This window comes from Dermochelys coriacea, chromosome 3 (genome assembly GCF_009764565.3).
Source record: "Dermochelys coriacea isolate rDerCor1 chromosome 3, rDerCor1.pri.v4, whole genome shotgun sequence".
Taxonomy (NCBI): Eukaryota; Metazoa; Chordata; order Testudines; family Dermochelyidae; genus Dermochelys; species Dermochelys coriacea.
This window is the reverse complement of record NC_050070.1, coordinates 106,700,873-106,721,289: the sequence shown is the minus strand read 5'-3', so window position 1 is coordinate 106,721,289 and position 20,417 is coordinate 106,700,873. Positions and strand designations below refer to the sequence as shown.

At 42.3% G+C, this 20,417-nt stretch overlaps 1 protein-coding gene across 11 annotated transcripts in view; it reads right to left on the bottom strand.

The window, feature by feature from the left end:
* Positions 1–20,417, bottom strand: part of ARFGEF3 (ARFGEF family member 3) — a 128,347-nt gene that overhangs the window by 88,093 nt on the left and 19,837 nt on the right. For all 11 annotated transcript variants that reach the window (XM_043511065.1, XM_043511067.1, XM_043511069.1 and 8 more), the window contains exons 3-4: positions 15,511–15,592; positions 13,606–13,737 (exon numbers count right to left, since the gene is read on the bottom strand). In XM_043511065.1, coding sequence (XP_043367000.1) covers positions 13,606–13,737; positions 15,511–15,592 — 214 coding nt within the window. The remainder of the gene's footprint in view (positions 1–13,605; positions 13,738–15,510; positions 15,593–20,417) is intronic.

Genomic DNA, 20,417 nt, shown 5'->3' with positions numbered 1-20,417 from the left:
GTAATTGATCTTTAAACATTCAGGGTAAATAGGCCTAATCCCCTGAGATGGGATATTAGATGGATGGGATCTGAGTTACCCAGGAAAGAATTTTCTGTAGTATCTGGCTGGTGAATCTTGCCCATATGCTCAGGATTTAGCTGATTGCCATATTTGGGGTCGGGAAGGAATTTTCCTCCAGGGCAGATTGGAGAGGTCCTGGAGGTTTTTCGCCTTCCTCTGTAGCATGGGGCACGGGTCAGTTGAGGGAGGCTTCTCTGCTCCTTGAAGTCTTTAAACCACGATTTGAGGAATTCAATAGCTCAGACATAGGTGAGGTTTTTCGTAGGAGTGGGTGGGTGAGATTCTGTGGCCTGCGCTGTGCAGGAGGTCGGACTAGATGATCAGAATGGTCCCTTCTGACCTTATCATCTATGAATCTAACGCCATTCTTCTCTGAAAAATGCTTCATAAAAACACTGACGGACCTATGTTTGCATTTAATCTTACATTAAAAATGCCATGCCAGGTCAGCAGTGAATTCATTTTGGAGTAGCAGCGACAGTCACTCTTTGTATCTAACTTCTAGAGGTTCTGAGCCAATAACATGAAATGCTTATTTTGCTCCTTTGTAGTTTTGCTGGTTCGAGAAGGTTCATAAGGGATAGAAAATGCGTCAGAGAGAAGTAACCCAGGAGGCAGTAATTTAATTGGATCCATACCCCAAATTGGGGCTGTAAAACTGATGAAGTGTGGTTTTCTTGCCAGGTACTGCCCATTTCCTCATGGTAGGTTCTTTGGATATGGAGGAAAAAATGCTTCATGTCCTTGGATTGCCATGTATTCATCTGTGGAACCGTTAGGCTCCGCACGGACAATGCCAACTGGAGCCTTTAGTGCCTTTCTGCTCAGCTCAGGCTCACTGCTGAAAGATAGTACAAGCTGTGAAAAAGCCATTCTAATAAGTCTGATTTGGCTCTGAAAGTTAAATCCTAGCAAACTACTGCTCTGAAATAAAGAACCAACCTTCCACACAAACTTCCTCGTGGCTGGACTTTACAAAAACTAGACAAGCCATTTACAAAACACACTTTGCTTCTCTACAAAAGAAAAAGGACACTAAGCTATCTAAACTACTATATGCCACAAGGGGCCACAACAATGGTTCCAGTAACCCACCCAGCAATATTGTTAATCTATCCAACTATACTCTTAGCCCAGCAGAAGAATCTGTCCTATCTCGGGGCCTCTCCTTTTGCCCCTCCACCCCCACGAACATGATACAGTTCTGTGGTGACCTAGAATCCTATTTTCGACGTCTCCGACTCAAAGAATATTTCCAACACACTTCTGACCAACATATTAACCCACAGAGACCTTCCTACCAACACTACAAAAAGAAGGATTCTGGGTGGACTCCTCTTGAAGGTTGAAACAGCAGCCTGGATTTCTACATAGAGTGCTTCCGCCGACGTGCACGAGCTGAAATTGTGGAAAAGCAGCATCGCTTACCCCATAACCTCAGCCATGCAGAACACAGTGCCATCCACAGCCTCAGAAACAACTCTGACATCATAATCAAAAAGGCTGACAAAGGAGGTGCTGTCGTCATCATGAATAGGTCTGAGTATGAACAAGAGGCTACTAGGCAGCTCTCCAACACCACTTTCTACAAGCCATTACCCTCTGATCCCACTAAGAGTTACCAAAAGAAACTACAGCATTTGCTCAAGAAACTCCCTGAAAAAGCACAAGAACAAATCCGCACAGACACACCCCTGGAGCCCCGACCTGGGGTATTCTATCTGCTACCCAAGATCCATAAACCTGGAAATCCTGGACGCCCCATCATCTCAGGCATTGGCACCCTGACAGCAGGATTGTCTGGCTATGTAGACTCCCTCCTCAGGCCCTTCGTTACCAGCACTCCCAGCTATCTTCGAGACACCACTGACTTCCTGAGGAAACTACAGTCCATTGGTGATCTTCCTAAAAACACCATCCTAGCCACTATGGATGTAGAAGCCCTCTACACCAACATTCCACACAAAGATGGACTACAAGCCGTCAGGAACAGTATCCCCGATACTGTCACGGCTAACCTGGTGGCTGAACTTTGTGACTTTGTCCTCACCCATAACTATTTCACATTTGGGGACAATGTATACCTTCAAATCAGCGGCACTGCGATGGGTATCCGCATGGCCCCACAGTATGCCAACATTTTTATGGCTGACTTAGAACAACGCTTCCTCAGCTCTCGTCCCCTAATGCCCCCACTCTACTTGCGCTACATTGATGACATCTTCATCATCTGGACCCATGGAAAAGAAGCCCTTGAGGAATTCCACCATGATTTCAACAATTTGCATCCCACCATCAACCTCAGCCTGGACCAGTCCACACAAGAGATCCACTTCCTGGACACTACAGTGCTAATAGGGATGGTCACATAACCACCACCCTATACCGGAAACCTATTGACCGCTATTCCTAACTACATGCCTCCAGCTTTCATCCAGATCACACCACATGATCCATTGTCTACAGCCAAGCTCTACGATATAACCGCATTTGCTCCAACCCCTCAGACAGAGACAAACACCTACAAGATCTCTATCATGCATTCCTACAACTACAATACCCACCTGCTGAAGGGAAGAAACAGACTGACAGAGCCAGAAGAGTACCCAGAAGTCACCTACTACAGGACAGGCCCAACAAAGAAAACAACAGAACGCCACTAGCCATCACTTTCAGCCCCCAACTAAAACCTCTCCAACGCATCATCAAGGATCTACAACCTATCCTGAAGGATGACCCATCACTCTCACAGATCTTGGGAGACAGACCAGTCCTTGCTTACAGACAGCCCCCCAATCTGAAGCAAATACTCACCAGCAACCACACACCACACAACAGAACCACTAACCCAGGAACCTATCCTTGCAACAAAGCCTGTTGCCAACTCTGTCCACATATCTATTCAGGGGATACCATCATAGGGCCTAATCACATCAGCCACACTATCAGAGGCTCGTTTACCTGCGCATCTACCAATGTGATATATGCCATCATGTGCCAGCAATGCCCCTCTGCCATGTACATTGGCCAAACTGGACAGTCTCTACGTAAAAGAATGAATGGACACAAATCAGACGTCAAGAATTATAACATTCAAAAACCAGTTGGAGAACACTTCAATCTCTCTGGTCACTCGATCAGAGACCTAAGAGTGGCTATCCTTCAACAAAAAAGCTTCAAAAACAGACTCCAACGAGAGACTGCTGAATTGGAATTAATTTGCAAACTGGATACAATTAACTTAGGCTTGAATAGAGACTGGGAATGGATGAGTCATTACACAAAGTAAAACTATTTCCCCATGGTATTTCTCCCTCCCACCCCACCCCCCACTGTTCCTCCGATATTCTTGTTAACTGCTGGAATTAGCCTACCTTGCTTGTCACCATGAAAGGTTTTCCTCCTTTCCCCTCCCCGCTGCTGGTGATGGCTTATCTTAAGTGATCACTCTCCTTACAGTGTGTATGATAAACCCATTGTTTCATGTTCTCTGTGTGTGTGTATATAAATCTCTCCTCTGTTTTTTCCACCAAATGCATCCAATGAAGTGAGCTGTAGCTCACGAAAGCTTATGCTCTAATAAATTTGTTAGTCTCTAAGGTGCCACAAGTACTCCTTTTCTTTTTGCGAATACAGACTAACACAGCTGCTACTCTGAAATACTGCTCTGAAATAGTCCCTCTAAGGCCAGTCCGGCTGGGATCATCACAGTGGATTGCAGGGCACTGCAGCCCGAATCCCTTCTCAGGAGAAAGGGACGCAGGGCCCAGCGCAGGCAGAGGTGAATGCTAGAGGCCCGATACCTAAAGAGACATACCTTGAACAGCACATGGAAGGGGTCAAAGGTGGTTTCCCTAAAACTGTAACCAATATATGTAAGTTTGGTCTATAATGCATGTCAATTTTCAGTCAGTTGGCCAGTAAACAACTGAAATGAGGGACGCAAGGGAAGGGGTCATGTGACCACACATGCTACCCAGGCCATCTCCCACAGTGCAAAGATTTACAGCACACCTCTAGATGGTAAGGTGGTAAAACAGGCCACTATTTACTTCGGCTCTTTATCCATCACTGTTTTATCCGCTGAATACAGTGAAATTTCACATGATTTTTCTCTCCCTCCCCAATTTTACACTCTCAAAATTAGTTGTTCTGTCAAATTTGATCAATTTGTGTTTTTTTGCATTAAAATACAAAATTACTACATTTTGACTTTCATGTTTCAAATCCACCTTTTGCTTGGAACAGGACTATCTTTGCTCAGAAAGGGTTTGTTTTTGCTGGAATGCATTTCATTTGATGGCGAAATGGACGCGTTTAAGTTTGTACCAAAATATTCAAACGTGAATTTTAAATAGTCTCCCTTTTCATTGCAAATATTTGGCACACTTCTTCTAGTGGGAGAGGGATCATTTCTGTTACAACAAACAACAAAGGCTCATATGAATTTTCTTTTGCTAACATTATCTGCCTCTCAAATTTAGCTGTTTTAGGGAGTAAAAATTATTGGAATAAAATCCAAGAAAGCATTGAAGTGATATATTATTTAAGAGGAAACTCAACTACAGATTGGCAGCAGAGATCAGCAATTTCTTCTGAGTTTGTATGCTCAGACTGCTAACTTGGAATTACTTTGCAAACAGGACACCATTACATTAGGCTTGAATAAAGACTGGGAGTGGATGTGTCATTACACAAAAGTAAAACTATTTCCCCATGTTTATCCCCCTACCCCCCACTGTTCCTCACATGTTCTTGTCAACTGCTGGAAATGACCCACCTTGATTATCACTACAAAAGGGTTCCCCCCTCCCTCCGACCCCGCTGGTAATAGCTCACCTTACCTGATCACTCTCGTTCTGTGTGTATGGTAACACCCATTGTTTCATGTTCTCTGTGTATATAAAATCTCCCCACTGTATTTTCCATTGCATGCATCCGATGAAGTGAGCTGTAGCTTCCGAAAATTTATGCTCAAATAATTTTGCAAGTCTCTAAGGTGCCAGGATAGCCTCCCTTCCCCAGGAGTGTCTTTTTTTTTTTTTTTTTTTTTTTTTTTTTTTTAACCAAAATTACCATTTTTATAGCTCCTGCAATGAACTCCTGTTTTTATGGACAGTAAAATGACTCTTACTCCTAAATAAAACCAGTCATCATATGTATAACGTCTCAAAAGAGGCAGCATAAGGAGTAATGCAGTTTATATACAGTTTAAAACATGGCTGTTCAATCCAACCTCCTCCTCAATTTGATTATGCTATGCAAGAAAGGCACTGTAGCTACAAATGCTGCTCTATTAAATATAACCAACTGTTTGCATCAGAGACATACAGAGAGGTATTTCATACACAATGACCCTCAAATACCCACAAATGTGCAGGTTAATCACAAACCTTTTCATTGTCTTACTATTTTAAAGAGCTTCTTTAAAATTTTTTCAGCTATAAAAGTGCAGAATTTAGTAATTCAGAGAAAGATCTGAAGTGCGGTTTTACTATAAACAACAATGGCTTCATTCATGCTTTCTCAGTATTTCCAGATCAAACACAATCGGTTTTGTAAATCAAAAGATGATGTCTATCAGCTCTGAAATCTAGAGCTGGCCAGAAACTGGGTATTTTTTGCCCCCACACAAAATTTTCACAGAAAAACTGAAAATCCTCAAACCCACACATTTTTAAAGTTTTCTGATGGAAAAAATATAAAAATAAAAAAAAATTTGAGGAAAGCAGACACTTGCCACAAAAAGTTGGTTTTTTTTTTTTTGATTAAACACAAGACAATTCTCCATAAAAAAAAAACAAAAGTTTTGAATGGAAAATCTTATGTAAAACTCTACATGGGTTCTGCTTCCTACATCATCACTACGGCCCTACCAATTTCATGGCTGTGAAAAATATATCACAGACTGAAATCTGATCTCCCTTCCTTGTAGCCTGGGGTTCCTAGCTGCTAGTCTGGCAGGGCTGGGGAGGGACAGGAGTTTTCTTTCCCTGCACAGCCACTCTTGGTGGGCAGATCAGATTGACCCCGAGAGGCAGTGCAGAAATGAGGGTGCTACACCCTCACTTCTGCTCTGGAGCAGGCCAGGAGCTGGACTCCCAGCTTTCCCCCCCCCTTCCCCCAACCCACAGCTTCTAGCTCAAGGCTTCCTTCCCCGCGGCTCCTGCTCCGGGCAGCTACAGCCGATGCATCCCATGCTTGTGGCTTCCACCTCCCGCTGCTCCAGCTGGGGCAGCCCAGGCTCAAGGTTTCCACCCCTCCACCCCCATGGCTCCAACTGGAGCTCAGGGCTTCAGCCCCTGTGGTTGCAGCCGGGGTCAGTGAGCCCGCTTGGGGCTTCTTCTCCCACAGTTCCTGCAGGGACTGGGAGAGACCAGGTAGGGGCTACCGCCACTGGGGCTTCTTACAGGGCTGGGGCACCCATTTTTCTCAGGGGCTCACAAATTGGCCAGGGGTCCTGCCTTAATCTGCCACTGGCCTGGACTAGCAGCTAGGAACCCCTGGCACCTACCCACCTCCACCAATCTCCTCTAGCCCAGCCCTGAAGGCAGCACAGAAATGAGGGTGACAATCTTGGGAGCCCCCCCGGCCCATCATGTTCCCACCATCTTGAGTTAGGACCCCCACAGTTAGAAAGTCTGAAATTGACCAATTTAAAAACCCTCTGACCATGCAATTGACCAGAATGGACTGTGAATCTGATAGGACCCTAATTACGAATGCTCAATCTGATACCAGTATTTTACAGGCATATTTTAATGATTTGCTATGGTCTATCTGTGCTGGCTGTACCTAAATTTATGACTGTAGAAGTGTAATTTCTCTTATGCATTTAGACAAAGTGAATGTTGAAATTACAGAAAATGCTGGTTCCCAAATACTGTATTAATGGGTAAGTAAAAAGGTATAGAAAAAGGTTCCCTTAAAGCAGTTTTAGCAAATGTTCATTAAATCTCATTCATGGATTAAACAGAGCATTGTCTGGTTCTTCAGTGAAAGCCATAAAACATAAAAGATAATATAAATCAGAGAGCAGTACACCTAATCCACCAACAAATGTGAGTTTGGAGTTGCTGGAAATAAACTAATCTTTACTAAATCAAACAGCGGGTCACTGTGGACAATACATAAAGCCAAGGATTAGCAGAGCCCTTCCTTCCTCTGAACACCCTTTTGTAAACTGTATCCTTTTTTGCAATGCTGCTTGTTTCCAAACCAGGCCATGCGATATACCAATTAGTGACTGCTAAATGCTGGAAGATACGTTTATTTGGGTTCAGAAAAGAAGATGGGGAGCCCTGCCTATTAGAACTGCAGGAAATATTCAGAGCCTATAACCAGAACATCTTCATTACATTAACTAAGAGTGAAATAATGACTTAAATACCTGAAAAGGTCACCATGACACTATCTCAGGCAAATGGCTTTCCATCAGAGATGGCCTTAATTAAGTATTTCCATCTCTTGATCCTCCTATGCAGCATTGTCTCAGTAGTTTCAGGTTTTCCATCCCAAATTTTTTTTTACAGGGTCTAATCCTACATTCTGTGCACACCCAAGCTTCTCAGTGACATACTAGAGCTCATTAAATTAACTGAAATTACAAAGAGAGCAAACAAAAACGGTGGAGAGAGATGGGCACATCTTAAATTGCCAATTGTTACTTTCCGGAAGGATCTGCCTGCTATTTTAACATTACTGCTGTTCCTCCACAGTGCTCAGAAGTGAGAGCATCATACTTAAATATATGATTTTTCTGAGTCTCTATCCATGACTGTTAAAAAGAAGAGCATTAAGTCTGTTTTCCATTGGGACATTTGAGAGGAACCCCGTTTAATTTCTTATAAAATAAAGAATTAGGCTGCAAAACTAAATTAGGAAGGTTGGCATTTTACAAATAGAAGTCACAATAATGTGGTAAGAATGCACAGAGTTTTATCATATGCAATATTCAAAAAAAAAAAAAAAGGTCCTTGCTCTTTGGAGCTTTTTTGTCTAACACACTTTCCTTTTATATTTAGCTTTGCTTGCTTTAGAGCCAGAAGGACATGTTATGAGCTAAATTCCTTTTGGCTACTAGCAGACCCAGAAAAGAGGTGCTGGTCGTTCACCTGTAATATCATCACAAAAAGAGAAACGGAAACTCTCTAGCAACAGATCAGTTTCCTCCTGCACTGCTGACCTGACCTTATCCGATAGCATTCTTGTCAACACTGCACATGATCTTGCGAGTAAAGTGGTCTAATTTCATAAGGGGGGAAAAAAACTGCTAAAACCATTTTACAAGCTTTTCGAGCTCAAGACAAAAAAGTCTGTTTGTCTCTAAATGAATCAAGAGCCTTCCCAGCATCTCTTCAGACTCTAGGCTAGTTCTCTGCCAACTCTTTCAGTGCCACAAGTACCAACTGTATAAGGTAGTCCCATACAATCCTAGAAGCCGGATGCATGCTAGCATTTAATTCATTGAAATTAAGATGTGGCCCCTAAAGCTAACACAAGCAATTTCAATTCAACAACACCCTTGTCCTCAGTGCACATGTCAAAGGCCTGAAAACCTCCACAACGCAGAACATTAACTAACCTATTTATTACTTCATTATACAACACATTTGTCATTAGCATTGGTTCAGTTTAGTAGCATATATGTAAGGATATCTAGCTCTTATATAATGCTTTGTAAACTTAAAGTGCTTTACAAAGGAACTAAGGAACATTATCCTCATTTTACAGAGGGGGAAACTGAGGCACTTCTGAAACGCCACCGGCAAGTCAATGGCACAGCCAGGACTTCCACCCCAGTCTTCTGAGTCTCCATCCAGCCACACTGTCACCTGTATATAGATATATACATCGTTGATCTGATTATCGTAAAGTTGTATGAGTTGCTGAATTGGAATGGAGCATGTTTGAGAGGGTATTAGTGTTGTGATGATAGCAGACTAATGCTTGGAGACTAGTACTGTGTTGGGTGTAGTTGTTGCCTTACCTCCTGATTTCGTCATTTTTTAGTGTTGTTGTTATCAGGAAATGTGATTGAACAACCTTACATTAAGTTAAAAATATGGGAATAATAGTGAATCTGTGTCTAAATATTTCATGGCCAAAAAGGGGTTGGAGGTAGAGAAGAAGTGTGAAATGACCCAGCCAGAATAATTACTGAGATAGACCTTGTATCGTGCTCACTATATCAATGCATCTTTTTCTTGACAAAGAACAACAATACCATATGGAGATCATCAAATTTTTAGGCAATCATTAAAGAACACGTGACCTGAGGGCAAGTTTGTTGGAGGAAGGGGGCCAGAAAGATCATATGCAACCTAACAGAAGCCTTTGTGATTTGCTACATATGCTTGGTGTTGCACAAACAATCCAGAAAGGTCTTGGAACTTTCATTTCCTTGCCTTGTGGAACTTTCAGAGCTTTGCAATGGGAAGTTAGGCACCAGAGTGCCAAATATCAGAAAAGTTTACATAAGAATCATCATTTACCAATCCATGGAAAAATACTGGTGTTAGACTCAGAGATGGGTCAGTCACTGGGCCTCCGACATTCACAATGATTGAGAAGTGAGAAGAGGACTAGGATTTCAAGAAGAGAAACAGTACTCCTAAAGAAGGAAGTGATAGGGAATCCTCATGCATTCATAGGATTGCCAACTCTGACTGAAGCTATTCTGGGAGATTCCCCCCTTTCCCTCCCACCTCCACAACATGGCGTAATGTCATTTTCTTAAAGTATCCTATTAAAATCTCCTGGATTGCTTTCAATAGTCACCGGGAGATCGATGCCAATTCTGGGAGACTCCAGGCCAATCCTGGAGGGTTGGCAAGCCCTATGCATTCACTCTATATGGGATGGCCTTTACAAAGAGATAGTCCACAATTGGTTTCAGAAGGATTAACCTTACTGCCAGCAAATCCCCACCTGAGTGTTGATTAATTTACTCTTGCTTGCTTATTGCAAAGTGAAATTCCATTTTTAATTAAAATTCATAGTTTTCTAGAAGAGATAAAAGGTGCTGATGTGATACTGCTACATACCAGAGCAACAGGCACTATGAGAGATGAGAGCTTTGAGTTCCTCTTGGCACCTTCATTTTGGAAAGTGTATAGCAGGGGATGTGCTTGTGTCCCTATGGACACATCCAAAGCCCACCGAAGTCAATGAGAGTCTTTTCATTGACTTCAGTGAGCTTTGAAACAGATCCCAAAAGCATAACAGGGACGGAGTTAGTAACAAAAGTAGGAGTTTAAAATATGATGAAAATAGATCAAGGAAAACAGATAACTCTCCAGAACAAGAGGAATGCAAAAAACTGCAATTAGCTGGGGAAATTAGACAATATTAATATACAGTTATTGTAATTAAATGTATTAATACTACTCATTTTGAGCCATTTTAATGCTGTGTATTTTGTTACCAATAGAAATTACAGTTATCCTTTGGGTAATTTCCTTTTTCCTTAACCCTCTCCCTCCCCCCCAAAAAAACCCCAAAAATACATCAGTGAACTTTAAGTAGTTAATAAATTAATTGTTAGCTGTAACGAGGTATTCCTATCCTTAATGAGATTTCTTTGCAACAGTTTGTAATATTTGCTTTAAATGATACAAGTTACACTGTGAAACGATACCAGATTGGCAGCCTTGGAGATTAATCCCTCTGTTTATCCCTACATCTAGTAAAAAAGTGGCAGAACAGTATATGTTTACCACATTATCCAGCTGAGATGCTTCAAATTTGACCTGGAAGGGACCATCTCCAGGAATAAGAGGGTAATTCAGGTACACATTCATGCCCAAATTTTAAAATTGGCCTCAGGTTTTGTGGCAACCCACTTTTCCCCTGCCCTCCAATTTAAATGATTAACCATTGGAACAAACTACCATAGAAAGCAGTGGGTTATCTGTCTCTTGAAGTTTTCACATCAAGGCTGGTTGCCTTTCTGAAAGACGTGCTTTAGCCAAACATAAGTGATTGAGCTTAATATAGGGGTAACTGGATGAAATTCTGTGGACTGTGTTATACAGCAGGTCTGACCAGATGAGTTAAGGATCCCTTCTGGCCATGAAGCAGAGCTGTAACAAAGCATTTTAGTGCCTGGGGAGAGTAAGCATATCTGTGCCCCTTAGAGATGATGAGTGGGGGAGGACACGCATAGTCATGTGTCCCGGCCCCCTATTTCTGCCTTCCATTTAGCCCAGAGGATTTCTAACTGTGAGGCACTCTCCCTTTGGGGGACGCACCCAAGAGTTTGAAAACTATCACCTCCTTCTAGGAGCACTACATAAAATAAAGCTCCAGAATACTGAAGTAGCCCAAATCTGATAAACTTCAGGTCACACTGCAAAAGACTGGGGTTTTGAAGAAGGCTAAAGGTTTACTGTTGCTGAGATTTAACTGTATTGTTCACGATGCGTTAGGATCCTAGAATCTTGGGTAGGATTCTTTTTAGTTACATAAATTGTAATAAATAACTAAATACTGGATGGTTTCCAGCCTCTCTGTAGTTAAGGTTGAGGCCTGCTTTTTGTGGTAAGCCCAATTTTGGCATGGCCTCTGAACCCCTTAAAATAAGCATTTTTATTTCAACATTGCATAGGACGATACAGAGCCAAAGAAAAATTGGACAGGATATTCTACGATGTGGTGTTTGAGAAAAAAAAGATGTAAATCGAGTGTGGTAAGTTATTATAATGCTTTTTTTTTCCTGCTATGTTACATACCAAAGTGACTTGGGACAGGAACTTCATATTTCATGTATGCTAATATTTCTGATGAGACACACCGCACATCACCATTTTGGATAAGTGGCACTATATATTCTGGGAGTTATTTCACAGCAAAGTAGGCATTTAAGAATGTTCTGTCAGGGTCCAATGACCTTTAAAACATCTGACACACAGTGCCCAGCCATTTTTCACAACACAGGAAGCTGGAAACTGGTTGCCACTGGTCACAGAGAATTCCCCTGATAGAAGAGAACCCCCTATCATTGCAGATGTGTTGATTCTTAGCCCTGTGCCAGTCCCCTCCCAGCACAGAGGGCATGTCGAGGGAGGGAGGCAGGCAGTGTGTATGAAGTAGGCAGGATATATAGTTGATCAGTGCTTAGGATCCCTCTCACCAGCTTTAAGTTGCATCAGAGCTGGGGCTTACCCCAATAATGAGGGAGTTTAACCCAGGTCCCGACAACCCCCACCTATTGCACATCTTTGGTAGGCCTCACTCTTCAGTTTGTATATGTGCATTGAGTACTGCACACACATATGATCTTTGCTAGGGGCACAAAGGAAATGATGGGCTTTGAATAAAAAACAGAAAAAGCAGCAATTTGCACAATTGGCCAATATGGAGCAGTTTTAGCAAGGGCCATTTTTAATCCTTTAAGCAGGGGCAACATTCAGTGCTGAAAACCACAAAGCAATACAGAAAAGCAAACAAAATCTGTAAGGTGTAGGAGTAGGTGGATCTAAGAGCAGAGGTGAGTCAGGTCGCTTCGGACAAATGGTTTCACAAATCTTAATTCTGTATGAGGCACCTATACACTTCAGTGTTGGGTCTCTTACACATGCAGAAAAGGCCTCTCTTAAAACGTTCCTCAGAGTTTCTCCTGGATGAGTTTCCCCTCCTAACAGTAAGCATCTATTTGGAAGAGGATATCAAAGAGAAATTCTTTACATTAGTATAAAATTCACATCCAAAGGACTGGAATCCATCCATCACAGTACTCTTGCCTGTCAGGAATGTGGTTAACTGAAGTTGATGTTCCACTGTACCTTTAATAAGGGATCATGAACTGGCATCTGAAATGCCGGTGGTACTGGAAAGCCTGTTGGCAGGACAGGTCATTTTTTGACACCCCCTCACTTCTGATACAATGGCAGCTACCAACTGAGCATTCTGACTCATATAGCTAACATCCTGAAGCAGTACAAGTATTTCTAGGAATATAAGCTTCCTTTAATCATACAAAATGTGGGTGGCTCCCATACACTAGTTCAAAGATATTTTGGGGGTAACCAGCAGGTACTCAGATAAGTCAAAATTCCCTCCCTCCCCCCAGCTTTGGCCAACCACTATTTGTAATCAAATTTTTTAGAAAGGAGGCAAAGAACAGATAAAGAATGTGGTCCAAATTTTCAAAAGTGTGTGCGCACAACCAGAGTTTTGAGTGTGCAAGCCCTCAGTCTGAGCATACATAACAAACATTGAGCACATACAAAATGTGAGCCCTTGTGACATCTCTGAACTCCTTCCAAGGAAGTTTTCAAACCAGAGTGAATGCTTTATGCAGTTTAAATTTGCCTCCTATCATATACATGGAGTAACAGCAACAAGGGAGATAATTACGTTAAGAGGCAATGCATGAAAGCTGGTGTTTAACAATTCAAATAGCAATGCAAATGAGCATTCATTGTCAACAAGGAGGGGATCAATTCCTGCACATGTCCAATATACTTCTAAATTTGCCCACAAACCCATGGAGCAAGTCAGACAGTCTGTTGCAAGCACTGACATTGCTAAATCACTCACCTTCATCACTTCTACCTGCAGGTCTTCATTCAGGGAAGGAGTCACTTTGACAGCATTCAGCATCTGATTTAGTAAGTGCTTCTCATCTGAGCCTGTTTCCACGGATACAAATCTCTCATCAGACAGCAGCTTCTGTAATAAGGCACAAGGTAGTTCAGTCTCAGACTGTTGATTCCTCCCTCCCCCATATTGTTTAACTCCATTGTAACCTATTACATATTGGTAATCAGAGTACTAGTTGCACATCTGCCCTTCCTTCTCTGAAGGCCATCAGGATGGGATCTAGGCTTTGCTGATGAGGCAACTAACACTTTTGGGTTCATTACTGAATTCTACAAGTGGCTTTTTTATTTCTTTTCTCACAGCTCAAATGATCTCAAAAAGGTCATTTCCCAGTGGGCTCTCAACATGCCAATTTCTGAAGGCTGCTGGACTTGGCTTTGGTGAAGCCCTCAGCTAATGTCATTTTAGAAGTAGCACTTCAACACATGTACAGAGTGGAAAACGTGGCTGGTTTGGTGGCCTAGAGCTACCACTACTTTACATGTTGCTTAGTGGGAGATAAAGGTTTAGCTATCATCCCACTTTCTCTCTTTGAGCTGCCAGGGGGACAGAAGCACTGTGGAGGTGGCATTGCTAATCACTGGCAGAGCGTGGGAAGAGGTATTTATGTATCTTTCAAGATATGACTAACCTAAAACATTAACTAAGCCTCTGAAGAGAAGGCAGCCTGACCAGTGGGTTGTGCTGGTGGTATGAAGTTTGATGTGTATTTTCTGGGTGTAGGGGTTGAGAGGTTGTATAAGAGGTAGATTTGACACAGTCCTACTGATTTTTATGGTCTGATCAGGTTCCCTTTGCTTGGAAAGAACCTAGTATGTGAGTAATGGAATGTCACAGTGGGTATTTTCAGATAGCACAATAGCGCTAGAAAAGGTGGCACAAAAGAGCAAATCCAACTTAAAAAAAATAATAAAATGGACTTGAAGTGAATTTTTATGGGAGCCCATTTTCAAATCTAAATATTGGCCTTTTTATTATTCTCAATAAACAAAACTACTTTCAGCTATGTGGGGCTGAAACACAGACATAAAAGGCGTGTGCACTACTGAAGTCCTACTTGTGCCCTCAAAACAAGACCTTGTGCTGACCCTTCACACAGGGATGAATAGCACCTTAGTGAACAGCAACTTGTATTTAGTAGAATAGCAGTATGAAGCCTTTCCTACAAAACTATATTCCTAGCAATAAACATTAATTGCATACTGGTGCAATGTCCATTTTCCTTTAATGAAGTGAAACACATACGCTCAGTTTCCATTTTGTTACCTACAAATGCTTTAGCTCTCTGAAGCCTGCATCTGATTTTCTTGGTACATGCACTGCATGGATGTTTTCAGTTGTATTTATAAAACCCCTTCAGTTCACCTAGTGCTACTGACTGTGTGAGGAATTTCAATTTCAATATTTCAGAGGGGGGTCCCCATACATTTATAACAGAGCCCTCCCTACTTATGTCTACATTACGCTTTCCAGCTTCAAAGCACCGTGGTCCTCTGAGCTGATCAAAGAGGGCTGGATAGGACTGTCTTCAGACTCTGCCAATGCAGCTCCTTAGTTGTTTGCGTCCAAGAGCAAGGCCAGTCACTATCCATTACTTGCAGAGCATGCAGCTTCCACAGAATCTTCTGCCTCTGCTAGCACAGAGGCTAGCTCCTGGATGCTTGTTCAGCAGTGCCCTTGCTATCACTAGGACACCCCATGGTTTGATGCTTTGTTTACAGTACTTGTTTCCATTTTAAAACACCTACATTTCCTTTGAATGTAAAGGATACGGGAGCTGCCATTTTCTACATCCACTCTCCAACCAAGCAAGTCAAAATCCACCCAAGTCCCAAGCCATACCTGCATCCCTGCTAGAGCATGTTGGGCCAACTTCACGTTCTTTGATTCCAAAGCCAGCTGCAGTGGAAGGAGACACTTCTCCCTACAAAAGTAAGAGGAAAATAGTGCTGAGAAACTGGCATTCACAAAAAGCACAGCCTTCTGGATTTTCCTCACTTTCAACAGGGTCAAACTCAAATAATCATTGAGCAGACTTTAACAGAAAACAGCTGCAATGTGATATTTATCTTCCCAAAGACGACACAGTGGTTTTCCAAATTTTTCAAAGAATCATTCCTCAAAAGAAACAGCCACTTACGGACCCACTTCCCAAGCAGCTTGGTCCTTAAAATGTTTCATTTTGGGCAGCACAAAAACACGTGATTTGCAAACCGCTCACGAACTATAGCACAGGTTGAGAAGCACTGTGCATCAGTCACTTGTCTTCTGTTTACTAGTCAAGTTGCAGCAGCGGATACCAAGTTCCACATTCATCTTCTGCGGAACTAGTTTTTGCTCCATGCCTTGTGTACAGTACAATTTGTAATCATGTGTTAATTAAGCTGAAAGCAATTTGTGCAAAGAGCAAACGTTGAAGGGTAGGGATTACAATGAGTTAATGAACACATTTTAAAAAACACGATTACAAGTTGTACTTGGACTGTAGAATGCAGCAAGCTTTTGCATATTACAAGATACTGCGAGTTAGGATGGTCACAAGCAGGTCCATAAGCACTGGAGACTTGGATTCAAATTCTGACTTAAGATACAAATAAAAATGAGGTTAGTGGATCAGCCAGTATACATTTGCTCATCTCACAAATATACTCACAATAATCTGACTGAAGAGAGGCCCTGAATTTGAATAACTGAAACTATTGCAGCTCACGATTGAGACATATCAGCAGAGCTATGTGGGGAATGCTTATAAAGCACCTTCCCACACCATGTCAATCTCTAACCGAAACAGCAGTTCACAAATGAAATGAGTGTGGTGGTCTCAGCTTAAATTATATAAGCGACCATGTGTCTTTGTTTTTGGGAGGCCAACTTGAAACCCTTTAAAGGGACCCAATTTGTAGAAAATACTGAGCGCCCACCCCTGAAAACAAGGTCCCTTTAAGGGGTCTCCAGTCAGTTTTCAAAACACAGGCCCTCGTCATTAGTGCCAATTAAAGACCTCGCCACATCCCAAAGCTACCAACACAACACGATTCAGCAAAACAGTGAATTCATGTAATTTCAAAGCTTGTTTGGGAACTTGCAGGACTTCCCATACTCTTTCCTGAATTGATACAAATTTACAAAACTCCACCTAACATATCTGGTGGCAGCACAAACATCAGCAGGTGGCATTCTTGCTTTTTTATGTTTAAATTGGAATAGAGTTTACACATATATTCAATCAGCTATTTAATTGAAAATTTCCAAAACGCCTTGCTTAGGATGCTTTGAACAAACAACATGCAGAAAGCGAACCTATTGCAGAAGCTCCTCAAATGTTTCTGGAACATATTGAGCTAAAATAACTCTTGGTAAGTATTAGCCGCAGTATCCAAAGCTGTGTGAATGGTGCAACACATGGGAAAGATCTATGTTGAGTGTTGTAGACATGAAGACAAACAGCCAAAGCAGAGATAACCCACACACAAAAAAAAAAAATCTATTACAGGTTTTACACAATAACCCATTTGTAACCTACATGCCTAGGAGGCATGTGGATTACCCATGCATGCTGGAGCAGGGGGACACTTTGGGAGATTATGGAGATGCATGGTGATGCCACCTCTATCCAGTACAAGTACAGATTTTTTAATGGTATCCAATATTCCAAAACTTGGACGCACTCAAAATGTTGCTCTTTTTTGTTCTTTTTTTTTTTTTAAACAAAAAAAAACAAAATATCACAGCTATTAGGCTAGCCAGTACTCAGTGCTGTCCCATTTTGGCTGCTGAATCCAAGTTTTGTAACTGTTTATGTGACCAACAGGTAGGAATCAAGGTCATTGTGCATGAACTCATGTAAGCAGGCATTTAGAAGCGAAACACACAAAAAGCATATTTTAAGTGCAGCCACAGTGGTGTGTTAAAAAGATCCCACTTATTTAGACTGTAAGCTCTTTAGGGCAGGGACTGTCTTCCACCCTATGTACAGTGCCTCACACAATAGAGCTGTCAGGGCTACAGGCACTACTGCAGTACAAACAACACATATTAATAGGTGGGACATAGCAAACATTAACATGGACTCAGAAGTGGGGGTGGGGAAGGCAGCCATAACCCAGCTGACGTTCATTACAATGAAAATGGCCTGGAGCCCTTATGGCTGGCTCACTGTATAGCTACCACGCAATTCAGCATAGTGCCCACCATCTGCAGCAAGAGACTGCAACTGATAAAGAATGAAAGTGATTTCTTGATACATCATCCCAAACTGAACACAAAATTACAACAGGAGGATGGAAATGAGAACAGATTCAATTAGCTGAACTTCCTAGCTTTGCTAAAAATGTTTAGCTGAAGATCTGATTAATGCTGCAGCTATCTCCCTTCCCATTACATTCTTTGAGAAAATGAGCTGCCATTGTGCATTTCCTGTTCTTGTTACAACCGCTATCAAAAAGATCTTTATCATCTCCATGCTATGGTCAAAGTACCTACAGATAACCTGCCAATACTGGACTCGCTGAATATTCCAATACTTTGACCTGCATTTTAAGCACAAGACTTAGCAGTGTCAGTTTACAAAGAACTAGTCCTGGGAGGAGAAGGTAAGCTAGCACAATATGTCACTACTGAACGTCCATCACTTAACAGTTGATCTTAGTGGGGTTGCAGAAGGTATAAGTTGGGGTAAAATTTTGCCCCAGAATTTAGCTTTTTTGCTTAGAAAACAAGGGGGGGGGAAGTCACAGGATCACACCTTCTGGTCCCTGTCTGTGAACATCCCCGACCAGTATGGTCCAAGAGAGGCCCATGAATGAATACCAGCCTGTGGCAAGTCAGGCATGGGATCCATTGGTGGAGCTTGCATGGCAGTTTGTAGGGATATCCACGTGCCCTCAAAATTTGGAGTTTAGATTGTAAAGCCTTGACTGGGGTACCAAGGCCGATACTATTTATCACTCACTGTCCATTTGTCCCCATCCTCCCTATCTCCTCCTGCTGCTATCCATGACCACCTTGACTTTTCATGCTCCCTCCCATCCCATAACTTCTTAGGTAATTGCACCTTGTCTTGGATGATCTCATTGGAGAATCCCTGGTCACTGGCTGCATGTCTGCAGCTCTAGGGCTTTGATGCTGCTCTGTTCCAATACTCTACGCTCTAGAATTCTGTGCACAGGGGAAGCACCAAAAAACACAGTACGAGTTACACAAGGCAGCATCTGAGAGCCATGAACGAGACCGCTTACCTTCACACAAGGGATGATCAAGGTTTAATCAAGGATCAAGGATCAAGATCAAGATTATGCTACTTGCTGGGGGCTCTTGGGGAGAGAGGCAGCTAGAAGTTTCAGGGGGCAGAGGTGCTGTGGGAGTTAAGGAGCTGGAAGGGAGGCGGTGAGAAGAAAGGGAGGTAGCAGGGAGGAAGCTGAAAGCATGAAGGGAAGTCAGGCAGTGCACAGAAGGACTTCGAAGCCTAAGGAAGTTGCAGGTGGACGGGGAAATGGGAAGAGAGACAGACATAAAAGATGTTCAGCCTGTGCATCTTTAATATTTGTGTTTCTAAGCAGAGCCAAACAGTGTGCGGTTCATGCTACGAGGCAGCCATTAATCACATCTGCATGCATTCATAGAGTTTCACACAGTGTCATCCTCAAGCTAGCGCTATTAGCCACTTGCTCACAAGAGTGCCAGAACCACTCTCAAATTAAAAAGGAAGAAAGGTAGAAAGAGTGAATGCACTGATTCAGCACAGCCTCCTGATAGCTGTGTTCTTTCCCGGCTAGAGAAGAGAGGATAACGAGAGCCCACTTAGTGTTGTCGCTATGGGAGGTGTAAGGTCACACTATTGGCTGTGCAAGATTTAGTGCGACTCACTGCAGAATAATGTTACCCACAAGCAATGTTTCAGCAGAGAGCACAACAGCACTTACAGAAACAGTGAAACCAGCCAGCCTTCCTAGCCATTCTGATCCCATTTCATAGCTGGGGGAACAGTAATAAATACTGAACCAATTAATGTATTATGCTGCCAGACCATTTTTCTTACATTAAGAAAAAAGACACCCCAGTGCAGACCATACTCACTGGATCTTCACAACTCTAGATTAAAAACAGCAGCAGCTTGCACATAGGGGATCTTATTCAGAGGATCTCAACACTCTTTGCAAAGGTGAGCCTTACTCTCCCTATTTCACAGATGGGGTAACTAGAGTGTTCAACCCCGCTCCTATTGAAGTCAATGGGAGTTTTGCCACTGATTTCACTGGCACCATGACCGAGTCATAATAAGCAACTTGCCCAAAGTCACAAAACAATTCAGCGACAGAACCAAGAATATAAGTTCAGAACCGTGTCTCCCAGTCCCTAGTTTTAACCAAAAGCACATGTTGCCCCTCAAGAGATGTCATTTCATGCAGCTGTGGACTATCCATAGTTAGAAGAAGCCTGTTAACTTGTTTGACTGTAGAATGCTTTATTAGAACATACATGCCACTTATATTCCGCGCGCTCGGATATAACAACCTTTAATATTCTGTGCTGGTAATGACTTGTCTATCTACCCTTCAGGTCCAAGAACCTGTCACTAGTATAGGATGGTACGGCCTGCCAATCAAAACACAGAACACTAGAAAGAACCAAACAAGGCAGCTGGCTAATATAAATAAGATCATGAAGATCCTGCTACCTCATCCTAGTGGAAAAAGACTTTGAATTAATGAGCCATTTTTCTTTTCTCATTAAGCTCATGATGAAAATTG